This window comes from Kryptolebias marmoratus, linkage group LG15 (genome assembly GCF_001649575.2).
Source record: "Kryptolebias marmoratus isolate JLee-2015 linkage group LG15, ASM164957v2, whole genome shotgun sequence".
Lineage (NCBI taxonomy): Eukaryota > Metazoa > Chordata > Actinopteri > Cyprinodontiformes > Rivulidae > Kryptolebias > Kryptolebias marmoratus.
In genome coordinates, this window is record NC_051444.1 from 33,437,106 (window position 1) to 33,464,165 (window position 27,060).

At 37.7% G+C, this 27,060-nt stretch overlaps 1 protein-coding gene across 3 annotated transcripts in view; it reads right to left on the reverse strand.

Moving 5' to 3' along the window:
- Positions 1 to 27,060, reverse strand: part of large2 (LARGE xylosyl- and glucuronyltransferase 2) — a 121,978-nt gene that overhangs the window by 58,564 nt on the left and 36,354 nt on the right. For all 3 annotated transcript variants that reach the window (XM_017438776.3, XM_017438777.3, XM_017438775.3), the window contains exons 2-3: positions 19,443 to 19,656; positions 4,633 to 4,922 (exon numbers count right to left, since the gene is read on the reverse strand). In XM_017438776.3, coding sequence (XP_017294265.1) covers positions 4,633 to 4,922; positions 19,443 to 19,542 — 390 coding nt within the window. In that variant the 5' untranslated portion in view covers positions 19,543 to 19,656. The remainder of the gene's footprint in view (positions 1 to 4,632; positions 4,923 to 19,442; positions 19,657 to 27,060) is intronic.

Genomic DNA, 27,060 nt, shown 5'->3' on the forward strand with positions numbered 1-27,060 from the left:
AATCATCAAAATTAAACTAAATAAACATTTGAAATATATGAGTTTGTATGTAATGTATGAATATAATATACAAGTTTCACTTTTTAAATGGAATTACTGAAATCAATCTACTTTTTCATGATATTCTAATTTTATGACCAGCACCTGTAGCTCCTAGGATCACTGGGACAATCAAACCCCTTCACCACGATAAAGTGGCAGCCTAGGGAGGGGTTTTGGCTTCCTGAAAGATAAAAAAAAATTCTTTAGATTTGGATCCATAAGCTCTGATGTGGGGAATTACTTTAAGAACTTGAGTTCTGATCACTTCGAAGAAGAGCACTGCTCCAACCCTCAGGACCTTTTGCATTTTTAGTTTTAAAAGAAAGGCAATAGGAGAGGAGGCCATTGCCACAGAGAAGGAGACAAGAACTTTTACTTTGTGTCATGTGAATGTACGCTGTCATAAAAGTTATGAACTACTTACAGGCCTGATAACCTGAGATCAGTTTGTGATTCAGAGCAGTTTGTTATTGATGAGAAAAAATAGACAATCCATGTGTGATTAAACAAATGTCATAATCTGAAACTACTATTGATTAGTTTACTCTGATGTGAGAGTTTATAAACGCTAATCAAGCGTGCTCATGTTTTTCATGAGTTAGCATGAGGTTAGCTTTGAATTAGCAACATTAGCTCTATCCTGCCATCTTTATGTTGATTTACAGTGTTGTGTACTGATGTTATAAGAATGATCTGGGGGTAATCGATTCTTACTGTTTCTCGCTCCCACCTCGATAATTATGTGCGTTGTTTTGTCAGCCATGATTGTCCTTGTGATCATCAGAATCCAAATCTGAAGAGTTTTCATCTCATTCCAGAGATCCAGCCGTTGGTTCAGGTTCATACTGGTATGGTTGTTTAATCGTTACACCTGCAAAGTCTTCCAGCTTTTCTTTGTATTCAAAAAAGTCTACTTCTTCCTACTTGCAGAAAGTAGTGGTGTGCTTAGCCAGCCATGAATTCAGGACGGTAACTCTACCCTACAAATCACCCACTTCGGAATTATTGACTAAAACGCTAAAAACAGTAAATTTAAGTTTTAGGTCAGAAAAATGGGTCCCTGGAATGTTGTGTAAATGTGTTTAACTAAATAACAATCATGGAATTTCAATTATTTGAGATTTGATTTCTATTCACCTTTAACCATTTCATGATCCAATAAGTCCTGCAGGAGGTATAACGCCTTACCTTCCTGCTCCTACACCAACTCTCAAATATGCACCACTTGCAGTCATAAAGAGAGCAGGTGGACGGTGCCCTGGTACACTGAATAGTCTCAATCACATTTAAAGGGAGACCAAACCTTTTTCAATTCAATTCATCCTCAACAATTCATCCTCACATAAACCAGGTGCTAATCTCACGTGATATAGTAAAAAAATCTGGGTATGACACAAAGTCTCTATGCAGCAGCAGAGGCCACGATTGCACACAAAGCAGACTTACCAGCTCTGCCATGCACTGCCTGCTGGAGGGGGGGGGCATAATGATTGCTGATGGCTGCTGTTCCCTTGCTCTGTTCAGAACTGATGTTAATAGGCTGAGAGGTGGGAATGTGTATAACAGCACATCTGTCCATAGATACACTAATGCATCTACTCCTAACAGTGTGTCCTCATTTCTCATTAAAAAGAATAGAGGGCACTGTGCATTTTTGCATGAGTTTTTTTTACACCTGGTGGACTATTTTGGGTTGAATTTCCACTCCCCCCAGAGTGGATTACCTCTGGAGAGCAAATCTGCCCTGAAGTTCAGAAGGCCGGGGATGTGCACCACACATAATGATATTAGACACACACTGCTCATCAGGCTATGAGCCAGTCTGCATAGTTTCACTGAGCAGGTACCCCCCTGCTGGTTTATATATGTGCTACCAATGTTGTATTGTGTATTTTGACTAAAACATGACAAATCTGTAGTGTCTGTGAAAAGTCTTTGAGAGCAAAGAAAACTGACAGTATTTCAGGTATTTGATATGAGCATGACAGAGCATTGGGAGTCTGGACCCATTCACCAACCTCCCCTCGAAAATGGCTCTCTAGCTTGACAATGAAGAATTCGTTGTCTGAGTTTTGTTTCATAACCACTGCTCCGAGCACAGTGCCACTGGTGAACACATCTGATTTCTCCAGTCCCGCAGTGCAATCACACATTTGGGAGACATTTTCACAATGTGCTTGAATGCGCCTCACATCTAGCCTCACATCTTGAAGCTTCTAACAACACCACTTCTATTAAAACACTATGGTTTTGCTGTGACTTGTAACCTGTAGCCACTGACAACTGTTGTCAACACCCAAGGGTAAAAGGGTAAACTGTGCATGCATGCCACCTCTCCAGCTTGAAAGCTAAGGGGCCTGGATGAATAAAGTTCAAAGCTGGAGCAGATGCTCCCTTTTTTGGCAGCAGATTGCTCTGCACTTTCAATTTTTCCCTTTTTTTGTTTGACACAATGCACTCTTAGCTTTAAGCCTGGCTGCAATTGTGGCATTTTTTTGCAAACAATAAAGTGTGATTTATGAATTTTAACCACCTAAACCTCTTTCCCCCTGAGCCAACCCTTCAGGGAGCTTAGAGGGTTGGGGGGACAAACCGGGAGCCAGTGTGGTAACAAGTGCTTCTCCAACATTGTGCACAAAGGAAACTGGGTTTGTAGTGATGCAAAAATGTGCAATACTTTGAGATGAATTTTCTGCTTTCCTCTGCTTGGGACAGGGAGAGAGCTGCTGAACTTTCCCTTTTAAGCTCAGGGCAGATATCTCTGTGAATGCTGCTTACTGAGCATCTGCTGGCCACCTCAGCTTCTATGTTGACCGCCTCTTCTGAGCTGCTAGACCCCCCTGCAGAAGTGGCAGCAGTGGAGCAAATTACTTTTTGTCCCACTGTTTTTGTGCCTGTGAGCCCTGCTGGTGAGACATAGGTTCTGACAACAACTGACAGCAAGCTGGACAAGTTGAGCCAAAGTAATCTCTCTCACCAACCACTGCTAAGCCCATGACATGCTCACAGCCCTGTACCATGTCTCTGGAGACCCAGTGGACGAAATGTGTCATAATGCAGATCTCCTCCAAAATTGTTGGACTCAGGGTGCCCTTATCTATAAGGAAACCCATGTCCTGAAGCTGCTTGGTAGGCTGAAAGAGGAGTGAGCACATTCAGATGAGCCGCAGATCTGTAAACCTTCTGATACATAGAGGTTGTGAAAGCATCCCATTTTACCCAGGTGCGCTGGTCCTGTAGCTGTCAGAGTGGAGTGGCAGTTGGGATGGAGGTGCAAAGCAACTGACTGGTCTGTGAGTCCTAGAGCCCTAATCTTGGTTATTTCCATTACCAAGTATCCTTTGACAGGTGGTGAAAAAGCTTTTACCAATAACGCTTCATCTCCTTCATGCGTGTCTGGACAGCATGCAAAAACTGCATTGCTCATGTTTGACAAAAGGGCAGGATTTTTCCATTATATAAATTTCTCCCCTCACCCCTGTCATCTTGCAATGAAGGTCACTTAAAGGCTAGTTGGCCCATGGCCCACTTGCCACCTCATGAAGGACAGCCACACAAGGATGCAAAGGGCTGAGCCCCATCACTGATGGTGCTACCCATGACAACTGGGCAAGAGGGAGAATGGTGTCCTCATTGTCAACCTCATTCTTCTTCTTGAGAAGGTCCAAATTAATGTCCACCTCATGCTCTTCTCTGCAGCTGCCTTTGTCCTCAGAGTCAGGAAGCTGGTCATACAGTAAGGGAAACTCCATAACGGTGTTTTCCAATTCCACCATATACCCCCCAGCACTCGTAACCACCGGACATACCACCAGGTTTTGTGCCAGCCTCGGTGAGACAGGAGTTCACTTTTGAGGTCAATAAAATCCTCAGATGTTATTGTAAAGTCTGCAGTGCCAGAGCATGGCAGGGATTGCATGATCCAGCAGAAATACCTAAGAATTCTACTAACACTAATAATTCAAGTTTAAAAAGGAGGTCTGCCACAACAGGAAAAGAAATAGTAGAAAATGTAATAACAGGTCCAAAGCCAGAAAAACCTATGTTAAGGACAAACTTAGATGGCTGAGTTAAATGTGCAATCCAAGTTAGGACAGCTGTGGAGCTGTTCTGATCTTCATGTGGATAAAAGTAAGAATGCCAGGTGTTGAGCAGGGTGCTTATAAAGGAGGATGGTGCTCCTGTGCCAAACACATCATTGGTCTGTCAGTGACAGACTTGGTGGTAGTGGAGCTTCCATGAAAGGTGTTGCCTGAGGACACTATTGTGAGATACCAAGTGAGTTTTGGAAGAGAACAGTTATTAACTATTTCAGCACACAACCAAAGTTTCCTGCTTTCTAGTTATGTCAGTCAACACTGTCTCAGGTTCATGGACGATTTGCTCAATTTTAAACTTATGAAAATGCCAAGTTGGATTTTCCCTGTCTCTCTATCTGCTTTTGCCTTTACATAAATCACGATGTTTCTCTTTAGGTATTATCAGAACAGTCAGATGTTTTATGATCTAGAAGAAATTTGTTTATTATGTCTTTCAGAAAACTTTAATGGCTGGTTTTAATATTAAAGTATCAGCTGGCTGTTTTCTGACCTCACACTTTTGGACAGTGGATGTACGGGGACAGTCGGTGTGGTTGTCCTTCTCCTCTGCTATAATGTCTCCATCCTCTGGAACTGTGTCCGCTGATGCACCCCATTGCTGGTTGCCATAGTTTCCTTCTGCCAGCTGAGCAGTGGTGCCCTGTGACTGGCTGAGCTGCAGCCGAATCTGGCTGTTCTCCTCCTCCAACTCTCGCACTCGTGACTCGAAGACAGCTCTCTCAAAGACCTCCACGGCAGGGGTGTCAGTCAAACAGGACTTCAAGAGGAGGGAGCGATCATCTGAAAGAGAGAGGCATGCTGAGACTGCCTGTACTAAAACAGACCTTAATATCATTGTTCATATAAATTTCTGACAAAAACCATGAATTACATATAACGTGACTTGTCTCTGTTGCAGCATTTCCTCATATGCAGATTCCTGCTCACAAGTAAGTAAGTAAACTTTATTTATATAGCACCTTTCATAGATATTATCACAAAGTGCTTTACATAAATACAGCTCCGAGCTCAATATAAAACAAAAACAGTAAAAACAGCTGATAAAAAACAGTAAGTAGAACATTTAACTAAAAGCTTGTCTGAATAAAAGTTCCTTAAGATGCTTTTTAAAGGAATCAGTACAGACAGCTACACAAAGAGACATGGCCAGGGCATTCCACAGCCTGGGGGCTACAGCCTGAAAGGACAGGTCACTTTAAAAAAATCAATCTCTGTCACTCGCCTCCTAAACATGGTGGTTTACTTCTGGACCATCAACAAATTACTTAATCAAAGACACTTGAGAAATAAAAATAAATATCCTTCATGCCATGTGAACTTCTGACCAAGAGTTAATGTTGAATTATTTCATTAGACTGAACAAATAAGACACTTCATTGTATCTGATATTAAAGCATTTCATATTTTTCAATTATATATTTTTTTTATGAAAATGAAGTGATAAAAAATTGATGTCATATTTTTTCATTAGACTGGACTAATAAGACACATGCACCTGACAAAACAATTCAGTGTTCATTTTTCATCACTTAGTCTGAAGACAAAGAAGCTATTGAAAAAAAAACCCTTAAATTTTCATTAAAAATGTATTTAAAAATAATGAAATGCTTTAAAATCAGATACAATTAAGAGGCGGGAGACACCAAAGGTTTTTTTTTTATTATTTTCTTTGAACGATACAGAGGTGAGCTGGGCCACATCTCACTGCCAGCACCGGGTCAAATGGCAGGAGGTCATGAGTCTGCCTCGAGTCCCCCTGGTGTTATGATGCACTTCCGTTTTGTGGAGTAAGTTTGCATTTGTTTTCTTACTTACTGGTGTTTGCTAGAATTTTTGTTTTTTGCAGCATATTTCCTTTTTCTGTCTGTCTATTTTGTGGGATTGCAGCATTTTTCTTTTGCTGCATTTTTTCTTTGCATTTGATTTTTGTGTTTTGGAGTGTGCACCATTCATGTGTTTGTGACACATTTAACCGCTTGGAGTTTGTTCCGCAATTTGCTGTTTTAATAGGTTGCTACATGTTTGCACCTGTCGGCCACCATAGATTATGAGTGAAAATGGTAGCAGAAAAAGAAGTTTTATTAACAAGCGTACTGGTTTGAAAACCCTTGTTTTCTTTTTTTCTTTTGGTTTGGAGTAATACTGTAAAACTTCCATTCTAAATTTACGGATATCATTGATTCCATGAAAGCGAAGGTCGTGTCTGGTAGGAACAACTCTCCATGGAGATATGCACAAATAGTTACATCCACAAGAAACCTTTTCCGTACGGCTGAACGTAAATGGCGTGAAACTCGACTTCACGTTTATTATGAAATCTACAAAGAAAGACTGAAGCTATCACTCCTCACTAAAACATGCAATGGAAACGTTCTTTGCGGAAATCATAAACAAAAACATTAATAGTGCTCGTGTGTTGGTTGCCACTGTTGATAGGCTCACAAATTCTCCTGTGACTGTACCACCTGAACTCCACCCTAACAGGGACTGCAATGAATTTGCCAAATACTTTGCAGAATTTTTTTTTTAAATTAGAGAGTCAATCTGCACATCCACACTAAATCCAATATCAATGCTATGCCCAAACATAACAAATGCAGGGAAAATGACTAAATTTCAGCTACTCAACTATAAAAGCTTAGAAGAAATTATAAATCAATTAAGCTCATCCTGCTGTCTTGATATCCTTCCTACAACCTTCTTTAGGAAAGTTCTTCCTGTCATTGCATCTGACTTGATTCAAATAGTAAACTCATCTCTCTCATCAGGCTCTAAAAACAGCAGTTATCAAACCTCTATTAAAAAAGAACAATCTGGATAAATCACTATTGCAGAATTACAGGCCAATCTCCAACCTCCCATTCATCAGCAAAATTATTGAAAAAGCTGTATTTCAACAGTTAAATGACTTCCTAACGATGACCAACCGCTTTGACATCTTTCAGTCTGGTTTCCGTGCTCACCACAGCACTGAGACTGCCCTCGTAAAAGTGTTCAATGATGTCCACATGAATACAGACTGTGGAAGAACCACAGTGTTGGTTCTACTGGACCTCAGCGCAGCATTTGACACTGTTGATCATGACATATTATTGAAATAACCGGAGAGTTTGGTAGGACTCTCTGGTCCAGTACTCAGTTGGTTTGAATCTTACGTAAAGAACAGGGATTTCTTTGTTTCAATAGGAAACTTCTCATCAAAGCATACAGAAGTCACATATGGGGTGCCCCAAGATTCAATCCTGGGACTGCTGTTAGTCAATATCTATATGCTCCCACTAGCTCAGGTTATAACAGGAAATAGGATTAGTTACCTTAGTTACCATAACTATGCAGATGATACACAGCTCTATATTACAATGTCACCAGGTGACTCTGAACTCATCCAATCACTGAACAGATGCTTAGAACAAATCAATGCGTGGATGTGCCAAAACTTTCTCCAGCTGAACAGAAACAAGACTGAAATTATTATCTCTGAACCTAAAGAGGAACGATGAAGAGTCAGCGTGCAGCTTCAGTTATAACAGTTAGAAACTAGTGATCAGACGCGATATCTGGGTGTAGTGATGGACTCAGACCTGAACCTTCAGAGCCTCATAAAGACAGTTATAAAGACGACCTTCTATCACATGGAGAACATCTCCAGGATTAAAGGACTAATGTCCCAACAAGATCTAGAGAACTTGCATGCATTTATCTTTAGTTGTCTCGATTACTGCAACAGTGTCTTCACAGGTCTGACTAAAAAAAAAAAAAAAATCAGACAGCTGCAGCTGATCCAGAACGCTGCTGCTCGTGTTCTCACTAAAACCAGAAAGTGAGAGTACATCACCCCAGTTCTAAAATCTTTACACTGAGTCCCTGTAGCTCAGAGAATAGACTTTGAAATACTTCTGCTAGTTTATAAATCACTGAATGGCTTAGCACCACAATACATCAAAGATCTGCTGTTGTTGTATCAATCTTCCAGACCACTCAGGTCTTCTGGTTCTGGTCTACTCTGCATCCCCAGAACCAGAACCAAACATGGAGAAGCAGCATTCAGCTTCTATGCACCATCAATCTGGAACAAACTTCCAGAAAACTGCAAAACAGCCGAAACACTGAGTTCCTTTAAATCAAGGCTAAAAACCCTCCTGCTTAGAGTTACTTTTGAATCATAATCAATGGATGTGTACTGGCGTCTCATTTGATGACTGTATGTTGTTGTTTTTATGACTTTAAATTTAATTTAATTTAATTTTTTTTGTTTTTTCCTGTAAAGCACTTTCAACTGCCTTGTGCTGAAATGTGCTATACAAACAAACTTGACTTGACCTAAACTATCCAAATTTAATTTCTCATCTGAACTACTTGCTTGGATGACATCATATCTATCTAACATAATGCAGTGTGTTAAAATTAAAGACGTTTGTTCTGGTTTCCTAAAGTGTACAATTGGTGTAGCAGAAGGATCTATGTTAGGACTCTTTCCTTTTCAGTTTCTACTGTCACAACTCAGCTCAGGTGGTGACTCAAACAGACAGGTTCCACACGAGGATGCCAAAAACACAAAGGAAGTTTATTTATAGAAATACTCTTCAGGACTTACAAGATGCCTAGATAAGCAGCTCAGGTGGAAGAAGCACAAGGAGGTAGGGGAACCCAGACAGGAGCTATAACAAGCTACAACAACTAATCAACAACATGAGGGGCAGGGACAAGACTTATATACCAGGAAACCTGATCAGAGAAACAAGGAACAGTTGAGAAAAGGCGTCTCCACTATAATTATATTCCAATTTCAGCCCTCTAGGTGAAAGCATTTGGAAAAAAAGAGAAAAAGGGGAGATTTTCCAGTTATCATGAAGGCAGCAAACAACCTTTTGGCTGACCTTTGCCCTTAGGAGGCTCTGTTAGTGCTGAAACACCCACAATAAACATACTAAATTTACAGCAGCCTGGATAAAAGCATTTGGGAGAAAAGGGCGTAAAAGTTGTGTTTTTTGTAAAACAGTTAAACCTTTGCGCATAGGAAGGTCCCAGCTAAGTGTACCTCGAGGTTCTGTTTGTGGATGAGATCTCATTGTACTTAGTGAAAATTCAGCACCCAAGCTCAATATCATGAAAATGGATTCTATATATTTGTTGCTATAAATTTAATCAAAATAATTTTTCATGGAGAAACTACCTCAAAATAATGATTTTTTTTCTACTAAAAATAAGCAAAATGTCAGCCACCTTTTTTGTTCTTGCAGCAGCTAGAAACTTGAAAGTCACATAACCTGGATGCAAAACAATAGGAAGAAAAATAGGCAGAAAAAAATTTAACAGTCATACAATTCAAGGGCTATTATTATAAACCCTCTATAGTTTTGCAATTTGGACAAACATAGACAGGGTACATTTTTCTATGAGACTGGGTTGTATGGCATGATGTGTTTGTTAAATAATTGATTTCAACAGTTTGCTGATTTTTTCTGTAATGTCCTAGTAAATATGTTTGACACTAAATGTAATAGTCTAATTGTCATAAACACACCGAACTGACTTCCCATACTATTATTTTTTGTCTTCATTATCACTATTGCACAGTAAAATTTTAAAGCTTAAGAGGGTCAGAGCTGGACATATAGCGAATGAGAGGCAGAGAGACACTACGCTGATCAGAAGGAAGCTAACAACACTAAAATTTTGAATTCAGGTCACCGCCATTTCTGAACAGGAGACATTTCTGCATTGTCAGGTGAGAATCTTCATAAGTTTGACAAAAGTTGGTTAACTTTAACCACTTGATAAAAAATGTTTTCATGTATTTTATGTGGCAACTCGGTTAAAACATTGCAAGATTATGTGCTTCATTGTAAACTCCACTGAAATGAACCACGTTGATTATTAAAGTGCATCGCAGCTGGTTGCAAACAGACAATTCATCAATACGGAGTGTTTAAGGCTAATTTCTAATCTTCATTTTACCTCCCACGTGTCACAGAAGCAGATTTTGCAGACAGCAGTTTCAGTGATTTGTACAGATATTCTGCTTTTCAGTCATCATCTGTTCACCTTGAATCAGACGACTTTGGATCTCAGGTGAATGAGACAGTTACAAAGACAGGTACAGATGAAGGTGGTATAGCTATATTAGATTGCAAGAGCAGTTTTTATTGCCTGCTTCGACCATACAGAACATTGTTGAGGAGATGCAAAACACACATAAATGTTGGGTCAGAAATATAGTTTGAGTAAATGTACCTCACTGCTAAAAAATAACATCATTATTAGATGAGGACGTTGCCAATGTTTGTGAGTCTGTCAAGGGATTTGATCTATTTTCTGCATGCCATACAGGGCCTATGAGGACAGCATACTCAAGAGCTCAGACTTTCAAACAAAAGTTCAAGTAGGTTGAGCTTGAGAAAATCTTTTTAGCAAGGAATGAAAATAGAACAGATAGTTTTGCCCACTGTGTTCCTGTGAGGGAGACTTTGAAATGTTTGTTAGAGTCTGACCTGTGGCAGAAATCAGGACAGCATTCGGCTGTCGCCCAAAGATGTTCTAAGTGACATTAGTGACAGTCTGACATTGAAATCCAATTACGTTTTTGCTCAGAATCTGTCTCAAGCCAGTACTGAAGCAAGATGCATTTGATGTGGTTAACCTTTTAGGCTCTACAAAGATGATATATTAGCATAAGATATAAGGTATTGGCTGTTTATGCATCTGTTGCTAACCTGCCACATCATGTACAATCAGACGCAGACCACATGTCACTTGTTTTACTGTGCAGAGAAAAGAAATTTTAAGAATTTGGGCATGCTATGTTCACTGAATTACTAGCAGACTTGAAGGAATTGGAGGAGAATGGGATTGTACTATCAGATGAAACAGTAGTCAAAGGAATCTTGTATTGCATAGCTGAAGATAATTTGGGCTCACATTGCAATGGTGGCTTCATTGAAAATTTCAGTCGCTCACAATATTTCTGTAGATACTGCCTAATAACCCAATCTGAATTTCAGGGTGAGTATCCAAATCTGTGCAGAACCAGAGCACACCATTGAGAGATATCTCTCTTCTGTTGATCGCCTCCAGAATGAAGATACACCAAATGTGGGCGGAGTGAAGTTCAGGTCAGTATTCAATTCTTTGAAATAGTTTATTATCTGTCAGCCAGGTTTGCCACCTTGCCTAGGACATGACTTCTTCGAAGGTGTTTTCTCTACTGATATAGCCCTGTATCGTAAATATTTCATAAAGAAAAAGGGATTGTTCACTTACTCCACTCTGAATCGGTGCACTAAACAGTTCAAATACTGTGCCTCTGATGCCTCCATAAAGCCATGTGAAGTCAGTCCTCAAGCAGCTAAACTCTCAGGACAAGCCACATAGAATTGGAATCCATTGCAACTACTTCCATGTCCTCTCTAACTGTATCCAAACATTTCCTTTGTCTTTTTCCTGGCAGCTGCATTTCTATCATCATTCTACTGACATACCCACTGTCTTTCCTCTGCCCATGTCCAAACCATCTTAGTCTGGTCTCTCTAACTTTATCTCCCAGTTGTTCAACCTGTGTTGTACCTCTGACGACCTCATTCCTAATCCTATCCATCCTTGTCCCTCCCAAGGAGAACCTCAACATCTTCAGTTCTGCCACTTCCAGTTCCCTCTAAATGTTTCTTCTAAATAAATTAATTAAATTGCAGTTTTCACAGTTTTCAAAATAAATACGTAATTTTAAAATGCTTTTTTTTTGGAATACTGAATGCCAGGATCTGAGTTTTTGGTTACTTTTTGGTGATCTTGTTTATTTTCTGTTTTGTGATTCCCGTGTTTACTTGTGTTTTCCCCTGTGTCCCTTTGTGCTAGTATTTATTCCTCCTCAGTTAGTTTCAACTCATCTATCCTGAAACAACCATCTCATCTGTTTGTCATTCCTTGTTCCTTGTTATTGCACCTTTCACCAGTTCAAGTTCATATATTCAGTCTGCAGTGCATTGTTGATCTTATGCCACATTCTGGTGAGCCTCCATGTGCTCCCTATAATCTCCTATGTCTTCCCTCTGATTCCCCAGATCTTTTTGGCTGTCATGTCAGATTCTTTTTTCTTTTTAGAATAAAGTGTTTACTTTTTGAGTATCTGCTTTCTGGGTCCCGGAAACCACTGTGACTTGGGAACTCACTCATGCCCTGGTCCATACGGCTGTATAACACCTCCCAGCTGGGACAAATCTACCAATCTGTTAGGTCTAGAGTGTAAAAACAGACAGGATACAATAAAAATATATATATATTGATTATGTTAGTTCACTTTGTTCTTCTCAAATTATTATTATATAAACTGATTTGTGAAGTAAGCCATTTTTTTTATAAATCTTTTTATTGAGCACTAATATATAACAGATACATGAGAAAGAAGTATCATTGGAATACTGCTCATATAAGTAAGCCATTTTTAAGCTAAAGTAAGTATGTGTTAAGAAAAATCTTTCATGTACACAGAAACAATTCTGAAGTGAAGATGTGGCTTTCTGTGGATTTAAATGAGTCTATTTAGAGTCAAGTAAAAAGTGCATGAGTAATTTGAACCTACTATCCTAATGAAGAAATGAACGCTGCTCTAGGCCCAACTCATGTCCATATTTGGGTTTGGTATTATCAAGAGATATATGCTCGGTTCAATTTGACCTGTGAAAACATTCTCTAAGCTCAGAGTTCCAGAGCTCTATGTATGAGCGTCTGTGTGAAAAAATGATAGATAACAAACAATGTGTGACAATCATTCAAGATATAAATACTGCCTTAATTGTAACACCAACTTGGATCTTTGCTCAACTGTCTAGAATGACTGTGTTCATAAAATCCTGGTTTAAGTATCTGTCCATCCATCTTTTTCTTGAAGGCAATTTCTGAGTATTCAGTAAGTCAGAAACAAGAAAGGTAAAGGGACAATCAGCAGCTGCCAGGTATGGACATTTAGCTGATTTGTTACCTGTAATCTTTAAGTCAAATTAATATTAGTTTACCTTTTTACTGCTTGTGTTTGTAATGTTGTTTACACATGCTCAGATTGTTTGATATTTTTATGTGGATTACAACACATTACCCAAACTTGCACATAAATTGTGTATGCATTTGAAAATGCGTACACAATTTCTGTATTTATGCAATACATATTTTTGAATATTAGAACAATTTTCTCTCCATACATTCAGGGCAACACAGACTGGTGAAAATTGGCTAAATTCCATACAAATTTCTCAAAAATAAACTTGACCTGGTTCTGGTGATCTTTTGCTGATTCTTCTGCTAGAAGGACAAGAATACAAATTGTGCCTTGTAGCCTGCATAATCAGATCTTAGTTAAGCTCTCACTGCAGGTTATGAATGCTAATTTGTATGCAGCATCTGCCAACAATTGTCATTTCTCTGCCCAGTTTGTTCATTGCTGCTATGGAACCCATAAACTGTAAAGATTCACATAGGAAAAACAGAATGATGCTGATTCATTTTTACATTTTTCTCTCATAAAGAGTACAAAATGAAATCATAATACTGGGAATGGTAAACAACAACAACACTGAAGAAAACATGCTGATGTTCCCAGTAACACAGGCACATCCATTGAGAACACAGTAATTATTTGATTGTTTGCTCATCATTTTAGCCACAGTGTCTCCATAAATCATGACGGAAATGTTAAACACAGAACGACTGCTCGTGTTTTCTGGTGAATACTTAAATTGGCCAGCAGTTTATTGCATCACTGGCTCACACAAACACTTTACTAACAAGGACCGTGTGTTTCTAAAGCCTGTTCTAATTAATGTCCATAAACACAAACACACCCTTCTTTACAAAATACAACAAAAGAAAAAAAAGATCTGATGCAGTACATTTATATTGTTATTAATTAAAACTGCGCCACAATCTGCTCAGCTTGAGTGGGCGCAGTGTGCCACGATGCGAAGTCGAGCAGCTGACATCAGCACACAGACCATCAATTTCAGTTTACTACAATTCCAACAGTAAATCTGCAGATATTGTGGGTAGTGGAATGTTAGACACAGGACTCCTTCCTGAAATGATCTACGTAAACTACAACTTTCTTGGCAATATCACAGGGACATTGCCATCAAAAATAAAATGAAGCCACACAGCTCTGTTCTCAGTGACTGGGAGAACATGCATGGACACACGTTCTATATTGCAGCCGACAACAGAACATTTCCTTTTCCAGCAGACATTGTTCAGCAGTAAAACCAGCACAACTAACATGATGGTCTTCCTGTAATGCAGTGGGTGGAGCTCCACTTGGGTTGCTAGGTGAGGGGCTGGGCTCGGCTTGGGGTTGCTAGGTAACAGGGACTGTGACGCAACAATCCTGAGATTTTTGAAACAGGTCGTTTTGCAGACAGCAGAAAACATTTACTTATTATAAAAAAGACTGGGTGTTATTTTACATTATTTTATTTTAATTTTTTTGCGCTTGGGCTGTTTCTAGAAGCAGTAGATACCCAAATGGAAGTACAAAAGCAGGAAAAAAGTGATTTTTTTTATAATAGGTCCCCTTTAATGATGAGAGTAAGTCACAACACATATTCTGAGTGTGACATCTCACTGTATCTCATGTAATTCAGCATAACTGTATTTTCAAGACTCGAGCAAGACTGCAATAACTTGGCCATTTTTCAACATAAGATGATCTGTCTAAAACTGGTATTGACTGTCACGAGTAATGTGCATTCCTTCAAGAAATGCTAGACCTTTTATTCTTATATTCTTGTCATTTTCTTTCAAATGCAACTTTTTAAAATTCTGTTTCTATACATTCATGCTGCATCCATCTATTGATCTTCCTTTATGATTCTTCTCATTTCCCCTCTTGTCCCTCATTTCCTCATCTTTCTTTTCCTCTCATCACAGTTGTTCTTTCAATTCATTTCTCACAAATCTTTCTTTGTAAAAGCCATTCAGCTGAACCCAAGGATGATGGGAATGTCTGGCTGAAAAAAAATGCCAGCTTTATAGATGTAAATGTAACATTTAGTTTAATGAAAGTAGCATTTCTTGAAGAACAGCATGTTGCTTGCCACCTTGCATGACCGAGCTATAGATCTGACAGAGTTAGAGAAATGACATAAAAAAGTCTTCTTGACACATGCTCACAATTGCTTCCTGCACCAGAAACCATAACAATAGATTTATTTTTACCTGTATTTTTAAAACTGTCTTGTTTTATGCTGAACTGGGTAAAATTAAACTTCAAATGTGAACTAAAAATGTTGCAGACTGAGAGAAAATGCTAAATAATGTCAAATATATTATTCAGCCTAAGTGGCCTTTGTGACACCCACCATTTGAATCTTGACTTTTTGTCTCCATATTTGAAATCCACTGCCACCAATCTGGGAGTGAAAATAGATGGCAATCTAAAATTTGACAAACAAGCCAGCTCTATAGTTAAAACAAGATTTTTCTAGCTGCAGCAAATTACCAAAATGAAGACCATTTTGTCCAGGCAAGATTTTGAAAAGATCATTCATGCCTTTATTACTTTGTACCTTTATTATTGTAAGGCGCAGTATTTCAAGGTCAGACAGGCTGGCCTCTCTCACCTTTGGATTGTTCAAAATGCAGCTGCTCATCTTCTAACTCGATCACACACATCACTCCTGTTTTGGCTGCTCTTCACTGGCTACAAAATTGATTTTAAAATTCTTTTATTTGTTTTTAAATGTCCTAATGGCCTTGCCCTACTCAATCTCTCAGACATTCTTCACCCGTACTCTCCTTTATGGACTCTGAGGTCAGCTAACCAACTACTCTTGGCTGTTCCAAAGATGAGGCTGAAGCTGAAAGCTGAGAGGGGATCAGGCTTTTGCGGTTAGTGCCCCCTAAGTTATGGAATGGGTTGCCTTTACATATTAGGCAGGCTTCTTCACTGTTTTCTTTTAAATCCTTTTTGAAAACTCATCTTTTTTCCCTGGCATTCAACACAGCATGAGTTGTTTGCTGTTTTGTGTGAGTTGTTTTTTAACAGTTTTATGTTTGTTTTTACTTTATTTACTATTTTGCTGATTCTCTTAATGTACAGCACTTTGGTCAAATGTGTTGTTTTTAAATGTGCTTTATGAATAAATTTGATTTGATTTGATCTGAAAGATAAAAATGACTACATTGCTTTCTGGAAAATACATTAGCTAGGCTCAGAATTTTATTCCTTTGTAATTTTGATGGGTCACTAAGACTTTCTTTCTTTTTGGCAAAAGCAAAAAAAAAAGAAATATATATACATATATATTATTTTTAGAGTATTGTAGTTAATTCCCAAGTCAATTAAAAGAATACTACTTTTGTTTTGAAAGAATCACTTGAAATGCTCAGAAGGTTCTCGGTTGTTGTTAAAGTCTGCATCGTTGCCATTTGCTGTAGCATGGTTATTATGATATCTGTTGGAAACTACATGTTCTTGTCTGAACAAATTTTTGTTCAAAGACAAAAAACCTACCTGATCTCAAAATATATATACACTATATATCTCACTCACTCACTCACTCACTCACTCGAGTGAATAATCAGCTGATATGTGACTATAGCAGGTCTAATAAAATAAGCAGACTGTTTGTACAATTATCAAATAAACAAATTATTTTAATTTATTCTCAATAAATGTAGAAGTAGTTTTCAACAAGCTGTATTTTTCATTTAAATCAGGTCATGTCCACTTATTGATTCTCTGGCATGTTGTCAAATGTGGGTTTTGGAATTAATGATGGTCTCTGTTTATAATCATGTCATGTTATAGAGTTAGCATAATAATATGTAGTTAGCCTACAAGTAGAATTAATCAACATTAATAATGATGTTTGACAAATTTTCACAAAGCTTATTATTATGAAAGCCTAGTTTTCACTAACCATGGGCTAAGTCGAATCCTCAGAGTTTGAATTAATAAGGATATAAATGTGCGTCAGATCCGCAGAGTTTAATCCTTCAGTGAGTTTTTATGTTTTGAGAAAGGACACTGAGTTGGGGGGCGTGGCCAACAGCATCTTATTTGCATAATAGTGACAGAGCCCTAAAACTGCTCATTCTGAAATGAGCTCAAAAACAGGCAGAACTGATCAGGAGAAATCTCAATATCTGAGAATGATTTTGTGTATTAAATGTAATGAACATGTTTTGTACAGCCCACAGACCTGTCCTTTTTCAGGAAAGCATAAAAGGTCCCCTTTAAACACGGCTGGGAGCTCCAGGATATTTTTTTATTATCTTCAGTTCAACTTAAACAGAAGTTGTGGTGGTGGTTAAGCTGTCTGCCAGTTAACACATGATGTTCCAACAAGTGCATGATGACTAAGTTTCACTCCAGGCTGGTGGATAAAGCAGCGCGCCGAGTGGGCAAAGTTTGTACAAAATCTCTTTGGGTTTATTTAACAGGGAAACTTCTGTTTCGCAGGTCATCAACACTTCCATGCCAAGTCACAAGCTGGTGCTGTGACTTTTATATTTCATGAGATGTCTCGAGCATGAAAACAGTTAAATCCAAACTGGTGAATACACAAATAATTGTTTGGACTGACTATAAAGTTGGATTGCTCTCACACGTAAAAAAGTCTGAGTAGCACAAACAGTACTCTGCTATCTGCCATTGTTACTGTTGCTGATCTACTCGTGCAAGCGCAGAATAACAACTGACTGACTGCAAGCGTGGTGCACATGTGCAATTTTACGTAAGTTGCAGTTTACCTTGAAACTGTCCCTTAAGAAATAGTGTTCTATAAACAGGTCTTCAGTTACAGTATTGTGAGTAATTGTAATTTGCTACTTTCCAATGCTACATAAAGTAGATATCACTTATATGACAGAAATATTACACAATGTGACATTGTTCTGAAATGTTGCAATTTTTACACGTTGTTCAAGAATATAGTTACTGTTAGAATAAAAAACATTAAACTCATCTGAGAAACTAACTTTCAGCCCAAATTTCATTTGCTTTGACATTCTGATGGTCTGCAGAAACTATCTGTGGGGTTTTAGAGCTTCCAGTCATTGGATGTTGGTTGTTATGATTACAACAAAAGTGTTGATTGAGGCCCTTAGGTGTAACCTTAACGGCTGTGTTTGATGTCAAAATGAACATAGTGTGGTGATTTGGTTTTTCTATGGGTTTTGTTTACGTTTTATTTGTATTCTTTGGTTTGGGGTTTTGTTTCTGTTGTATTTTGTTTTTTGTTGTCTCATGTTCATGTTGCATTTCACCCTTCCCCAGTCACTCACTTGCCTGTTAACCATGCCCATCTACACCTGTCCCGACTCTGTAATCACTCCACCTGTTCCCACTCACCTCGTTATCCTCAGTACTCAAATACCCGGTCATTTCTCCCACTAGTCGCTGGTTCATTGTCTGTGTTAGTCGTCTGTTGTTTGTCGTTGGTTGCTAGTTGTTTTTTGCCGTCTTGTCCCGATTCTTTTCGCTTCGTGTTCATGCTCTGTTTTTCCTTTCGTTTTTGCTGCCACGTCAGCTTTTTGTTTTCGTTTTGGTTCTTAGTTTAATAAATTAGTTTTTTATTTATAACTATGAGTCTGTGTTCTGGGTTCGCCTCTGTCTCCACGGTTCCTGACACATAGAACACATAACATAGTTTCCATGTGTTTAAAATTCTTAAACGATTGAGGGAAAACTGAGCTGACTTGAGATTGTAAACTGATGCTGGCTGTTCTACAAAGCCAAATTCTTGTAACTTTTTGATCCAATTCATAACATGGGTCTGTTCTATGACTTTTTAAACTGATAATTATTTGATTGTACAGAAAATTTTTTTTAAATTGCCACTGTTAGGGTTTTTCAATATTACCAGCCTTTGTGCTTATATGCAACGTATCACACTAAATGTCAGAGATATAATTAAGTTCATTTGTATCATGTTTACATTTTGTCGTGCTTACAGGCGCCAGCCAATCACCCAAGTAGCGTCACTGAAATCCTGATAATCTTTGTATTATTATTGATAGACAGAGTGTTTCAGAACATGCTGTAAGTTTTATCTGTGTGATTAAACTGTGTGGCAGAATCAGTCCTGGCCAATTCAGCCCCCACCCAATCCTTGTTTTGAATAAAAAAGGTGCTGCTGCAACAGGACTTTAGAACTTGCTTGGGTTTGACCCGAAAGGTCACGCTCGAGCGACTTCTCCTTTTGCAAAAGTGTCCTGATAGACAATTTACCTTCTCTCTGTGTGGTTCTTTATTCAGGTTGGGTAACTTAGAAAACTTCCAACAGCCACAGTTTTAGGTTTTTGTCTCATACTCACTCTCCAAGTTTCCAGTCAGCAGGTAGAGCCCGGTGAGAAGGACAATGGCAGTGAGAGACACTACCAGCAGCTTTAAATGTCCACGGCACAGCAGGTGCATGATGGGACAGTGACGCTGTCGTTTCTGAGTGTCAGGTGTGGGATGGGGGATGAGAAGAAGGGAGGGTTCAGGTGGGGCTCAGACACTCTTCCATTCCCTGCAGCATCCTTTCGTCTGAGGAAACAAAAGATTTACGAATGCATCAAAGTTCTCATAATTTAAAATAAAAAAACACAGAGAGAGATGGAGGAAAATAATAGTGGAATAAATTATTTAAATCTGGTTATAATGAAATTTACTGTCAGAGGCTGTGTAGTCAGTACATGTAAACTCAAAGAGGGTTGATTGAATTTGAAGGGGTCTCCCACTTGATGCAATTTTTTTCAATAGGCATCATCTTTGACCCATGAGGTGTCCAGCTATGCAGGTTCTGAAAATTTACAGCATAAAAGCTGTCGCCTGTGACCTTGACCTTTGACCCCAAGACATGTAACTCAATAGTCATCACCCTTGACCCCATGACCTTCAAATCAATAGGCCCTTGACCAATGAGGTGTTCAGCTACAGTGTTGGACATTCCTAAGACACACGGTTATCAATTTAGAGAACAAGACTCCGTGTGACCTTGACTTTTGACCTCATGACTTTCAAATCAATAGGCGTGGCCCTTGACTAATGAGATGTCCAGCTTTGCAGTTTGACATTCCTACAACACATGGTTATCAATATAGAGCTTAGACAAGAAAATATCCACAGCCAATTTTGTCTTTTTCAGGTTAACTCTGGTTGTGATTTTAAACGGGTATACATAAAATACATTTCAGTCAGAAAGGACTGTCCAATAATTATTTTGTGACAGTTTCAATAACTTCCAACAAATGGTTTGAAATATTTCAAAGGGCATTATGTTTTGACAAGATTTCAAGAATTTTTTCATTCATTTCCAAGGAGGCCTTATTTGGGGTCATTTTTCCAAATAACATCACAATGGTAACATAAAATGCCAATACAAGTAATCGAACACATCTTGTGAATGAGTCGTATAGTTTGTTTGGGTGCACTTTTTCTGTTGGGCCGCATTAACATTGATGGAAGATTGAAAATAAATTGATTTGCTCTGATTTGTTCTGTAGTTCATGAGATTTTGCCAAGATATTTTTACAAATTGTTTACGGCAAATTTTTGAACAAACTGAAATATTAAATACAGTGTGAATTTAAAGTTTATAAGTGTAAAAGCTACTCTCCAAAAAGACTGGAGAGTTGTTTTAATGAATACCCTAAAGCAGGGGTCTCCAATCCTGGTCCTCAAGGGCCACTATCCTGCATGTTTTCCTTGTTTCCTGCTCCAACACGCCTGATTCAGTGGTTAAATCACCTCCACATGTTCTGCCGAAGCCTGTTAATCACACATTGATTCAGATCAGGTGTGTTAGAGCAGAGGAAGTAAAGCATGCAGGACAGTGGCCCTCCAGGACCAGGGTTGCCCAACCCTGCCCTAAAGGCAGATTTCTAAGCACTTTACTAAACCATTAAACATTATTTTTGTACTGAAACAATATAAACTGTATTTTTGTTTAAATTTCCAATCATTTGTTAGGATTTGGGTTTTTGTATTCAGTTTGTTGTCTTCGTGTTTCAGTTTGAGTTTATTGTTGTTGTTTTTTTCAGTTATCTTGTTTGGTTCTTGTTCTTTGTGTCTTTGTTCCCTGTGCCTCAGCCATCATTCACTTCTCCTCAGTCTGCCCCTGTTTGTCTGCCACGCCCATCTCCAGCTGTCAGCAATTGTTATCACTCACCTGTGCCCACTTCACTTCATTATCCTCAGTGTTTAAAACCCGGTCACTTTCTCCACTACCCTACTGGTTCATTGTCTATTGTTCATGGTCTCTGGTCCCTTGTCTCTCGCCTTGCCTTGCCTTGCCGTTTTGTATTTTGTTTGGTTAAGTTTTTGCTGTCCCGTAAGCCTTTTTTTTGTTTAGTTTTGTTAGTTTAAATAAATTTTCGTTCTGTATTATTATGAGTCTATGCTCTGGGTTGCTCCCTGCTTTCCTCTGATCCTGACATTAATATCCAGTAATTTTTAAATGTTTCTTTTAAATTGTTTCAATTTTATTAATGCACCATATAATGAGACAGTTTTAGTTAAAAAAATACATTATAAAACATGAAGTTGAAAGAGCTGGTCATGAAGAATGGACAAAAATTCCATCGGTTAGATGGACCAAAATCATGGAGACAGACTCTATTTTTAAAACTACACTTAAAAATAGACAGGGTGTCAGCCTCACAGGCCAAAATTGGAAATTAGTTTTACAAGACAGGAGTCTGAAAGCCTTGCCTCCCAATCTACTTTTCAAAACTACAGGAACCACAAGCAAAATTGCAGTGTGGGAGCAAAGAGCTCTGTTCGGAAAATATGGAAAAATAAGATCTTTAATATAAGATAAAGCTAAAACTAGAGAAATATGATCTATTCTTCTAACTCTCATTAGATCTCTGGCAACAGAATTTTGAATCAACTGTTTTTTGGACACCCAGATAATAATTAATTACAGTAGTCCAGTCTAGGTGTGATAAATGCATGTACAAATTTTTCTGGACCATTTTGGAACAAGATATTTCTAATTTTAGTGATATTGCGCAGGTGGAAGAAAGCAGTAACATTTTTAATGTGGTGGTTAAATAACATATCCTGATTAAAAAAAAAAAAAAAAAAAAAAAAAACCAACAACAAAAACACCATTAAGTTTATCACAGTAGAACTGGATGCTAAAATAATACCATCTCTAAGAAGTGAAATGTTTTAAAGTTTGTGTCTACGATGTTCAGGTCTAAAAACCACAAAATCAGTCTTTTCTGAGTTAAAAAGAAATAAATTATGAGTCCTGCTTGTAATTTAAGTAACTGATTGGATTTGTCAGGTTTTGTGGATAAATATAACTGAGTATCATCAGCATAGCAATGAAAAAGTATCCTGTGATGTATATTAACTTTACCTAATGGAAGCATATATAAAGTAAAAAGTATTGGTACATGCACTAAACCCAATGGAACTTCCATTGATTTATTATTAACATGAACAAACTGGAATCTATCAGATAAATATTATTTAAACCTTAAATGACTCACTCCTGTAATCCCAATATCACGTTTAAGCTTCTGTAATAGAATATTGCAATCAACTGTAAAAAAAATCCAGCACTGAGATCTAACAGGACAAGTATGGATAGAAGTCCACTGTCTGAGGACAGGTGAATATTATTAGTAACTTTCACCAGTGCAGTTTCTTTGCTATGATAAGCTTTAAACCCTGGCTAAATCTTCTCAAACATATTATTTCTGTGTTCAGATGTTCACACAATTGATTTTAAACTTCTTTTCAAGAATTTCTTAGATAAGATAAATTGGAGATAAGATATAGATAAGATTTTTACAATTCTAAACGTTTCAACCATAATAGTAGCACCACCTTCATGTTGATGAATCCAGTTTTCTAATGTTATACAACAATTAAGATACTTATTTTTTCTTATGAAAAACCTCTGAAAATCTCTGACAGTTTACAAGTTTTATTTTGTGACAATTTTTTCTCAGAGATCTTAGCCAAATTTCGTAAAGATCCAAAAAGACATTTTTGCATACACAACTTCTTTTAATTATAGGTAGGTAGGTAGGTACATTTATTTATATAGCACTTTTCAGCACAAGGCGACTCAAAGTGCTTTACAACACAAGAACAAAATTACAGACAAAGTTACAGAACATGACAAGATAACTAAGCTAAAACATGACAATGCTAACCAAGGTACAGGATAACTAGACTACTAAAACATGATATTACTAAACCAAGGCACGAAGAATCCAGCTAACAGTGAATATGATAACTAATTGTACAGTAACTAAGCTAAGTGTACAGGAAGGCTAAATAATCTAAAACATGACAATGCTAAAACTAAAACTAACGGTACAGAACTATCTAAAAGTACCCCAGGGAGAATTGATAAGACTTTGGCCTTCCTTATAGTGCACCCTATGGCTTAATGTCTGTTAATTTTGGTCCAGTAATTCAGAATTGGCTCCCTTAACAAAAGTTTAGACTTTACCTCATCAACTAATGCTGTTCTCAAGATAAGGACAAATATGTTTTTTGCTAGCTAGCGTTACACACTTTTGAAAATACTTGTCCTTGATAACCTGTATTAAGCTTGGTATCTAGAATTAAGATGGTGAATTTCATGGTGATTGACCAAAAAAGTTTGGGGCCCAAAATGTGTGTGACCTGGTATAAGGGCTGGTATAAGTGGGCTAACAGGGCTATGCCCTCCCCGGTGTTTACAATAAAAATGTTAAAATACCTAATAAGCAAAAATTAAAAATATTGTATCACATTTTGTGAAATTTACAACAAAACCGGTTCCAAACAGTCTCCAGAAAACCCCAGTGTCTTTCTAAAGGGCTAAGTTTTCACAGCCTCAATCATTTATTGTCTTTTGTGGTACAGAATGATTGACAGTCAGATTGTTCCGTCCCCTCTGTTTGCTGCTCATTTGGGCTAATTTAGTTCAGCCCAGGGTCAGCCCAAGGCCTCAGGCTTTAGCCAATGAGAGTGGACGTACAATAACGTGCCTCGAGTGCGAGTGTATGTAGGTGTGGTTTGTCATGGACTGAGTGCGATAGCGAAAAAGATAAACAAACAAGGTGGATTATTTAATTTATTTATTATTTAATTTCTCACCCATTTTCCTTAATGTTTTTTGGGGGGAAACCGGAAGTGAGGAGGTTGGTGGTGGATAGACCAAAGGATATTCAAAAAAGGAAAAGCAGCAAAACCAAAGTTTTGCTGTGACCTGGTTTCAGTGAAAGTTCTGGCTAACAGCGAGTGTAGCTAGCAAATCTTTAACGAGGTGGTTATTAACCTTTTTACATTCCAGAAGTTGTCGGAGTGAGCTTCTCTTTTAAAAAAGACAGACTTCATTTAAAAAAAACAGCACTTTCCAATATTGCATGTCTTATTTGATTTTATCTTATCAGTGTGATTTGTAACTTAGTCAAGGAGTGTGGTGCAGTGATATTCAAAGCTGTTTGACTGGGAAAAAAATCATCTGAAAATAATTATAGTTGAAACTTAATGCAGAGGAATTAAGTATTGGACAACTGGCAGAGGCTCTGTGTAAGCTTGTTTTTTGGTGGTGGTTTGTTTTAAGGTTGTCTTTACACTGAAAAGGGACATATTGTCAATTTATAACAGGTTTTCTTTATTTCAAAATTTGATGTTTCTGTTGTTGGAATCCAAACTGCAGTGTTTTATTATACATCTGTTAGCCCACCCTACAAATATCAACACCAGCCGCCACTGGGCATGACCTCTACAATCCCATTCAGTACAGTGCAGGAAACATCCACATACATTATACAATACCAATTCAGACAACTGGAACTGCGTTTTGAGAGGACAGAAAAGGGACACAGACAAACACAGAAAGACAGGTACAGGTGTAGTTTCTATGGGGAAAAAATACGAAAAACACATGATACTGACAGAAATAATAAGAAAAACAAACAACACGGAGAGTAGAGCATGGGCAGTGGGCAGTTTGTCCTCCAGCAAACTAAGCCTATAGCATCATAACTCCGAGATAGCTCAGGAAACTCCAACCAACCGTAACTGTAGGATTTATCAAAAAGGAAAGTCTTAAACCTAGTCCTAAAAGTAGACAGGGTTTAAAAAATAAAAAAAGTAGACATGGTGTCAGCCTGGTTCTACAATAGAGGAGCCTGATAACGGGTAGCTTTGTTTCCCATTCTACTTTTTAAAACTCTAGTAAACAAAAGTAAACCTGCAGTCTGAGAGAAAAGGGGGCTGTTTGGAAAAAAGGAACAATAAGATCTTTAAGTAAGGTGGAGCTTAGTTGTTGAGAACTTAGAAGTAAGTTTTTAAATTATATTCTGAATTTGTCAGGGATCCAAAGGAGAGAGGCTAAAATTGGAGAAATATGATTTTTTAAAAACCACCCAAGGTTTAGCTTTGGACCTCAGCAGAATGAACAAAAATGGCAGTTTTAAAAGGTGAAGAAATTAAATTTTCTCAACTTGATGTTAATGTTTGTGGTTTGATGTTTTTGCCTGTGTTAAAAACCATGAATTGTGACCGATAAAGTTTAAATAAATGTTTATATTTCCAAGCAAATACATTTTCTTGTCTCAAATCTGACAACAAACTACCCAAGGAAACATTTATATTTAAAGAATAACTTTTATATGGAAATATTTACACTTAAAAAGAAAACCTTAATTAAAAAAGAGCTCCTAAATCATGATCAGATTTAAGTAAAGGTTTAAGTACAGCAACTTTAGAGCACAATTGTACATAACCATTAATTAAAGACAGATGAAGCAGATCCAAAATGAGGATATTACGAAAGAGAAACACCTCTTTGAACAGTCTGATAGGTATGGGAATCTAGCAGACATGTTGATGGTTTGGATGAAGCTATTAGTTTTGACAGTTCAGAGAGCTAAAGATGACAAAGAGTTCAAACACAAATTAGGTGTCTAATGAAACCTCTAAAACTGTTTAAATTGATAGGGAAGCAAAGGTAATAGTAGAAAGGGTGGTGTAATTTTTTTCCCCAAATTGAAAAAACAATATTTATAAAGAATCTCATGAAGTCAGCACTACCGAGAGTTGTAAAGATACATGGCTAAGAGGTAGGACTTTTCATTATTCTAACTACAGTACTAAACATAAACATGTGGTTGTTCTTGTTCTCCTCTAATAAAGATCAATAATATAAAATTCTAGCTTTACAAAGGGCTAAACTGTAAATTAATTGGAACAATGTTTCAAAGGGGTTTGGGTGAGTAACAGAGGAGAATTAGCAGAGAGATGTGTAAGACTACATGTGCTTTCCTAGACTGGACCCTGGGTTGTCAATAATTTGGATGACAAACAAATTTGGTCAAATTCTAGAAAAAAAAAGGTGGCTCAGTCCAAATTGGGTTGGATACCATCTCTCCGCATCAGATAGTTTTTCTCAAAATACACTCAAATTATCTACATAGCCTATATTGTTTTCAGGACACCACCTGGACAGGCAGTGGTTGAACAACGACATGCGACTAAATATGTCATTGCTAATCATAATGTGACATAAGAATTCTCAGACTGTTGTTCTGTGAATTACCCAGCACATTATAACTATATTATACAATATGTGCTCTAATTTTTGCTCTAATTTTTTGTTTGTTGCCTGAATGATTTGGGAGATGCATTTTTTTGCTATGTATACTGAACAAAAGTATAAACCAGTCCCTCCAGGATTTTGCGGGCATTTTTTTCTGATTGTTGCGGCTAAAATGCCTGATTTAGCGGGGCATTTTCCTAAAAGTTGTGATTTTTTTCTTTACTAAAATCAATAAAAAAACATAAATTTTAATATATAAACCAAAAATCCTTCCTAGTTTTGTAAGATAATTGCCAACAAACATTGACATTCTCAAAAGGTGCTTTATTTGAGAACTTTGATAGCTTATAAACTGACATTCATGACCATTTCTGGATTGTCCCTCGTCTGCA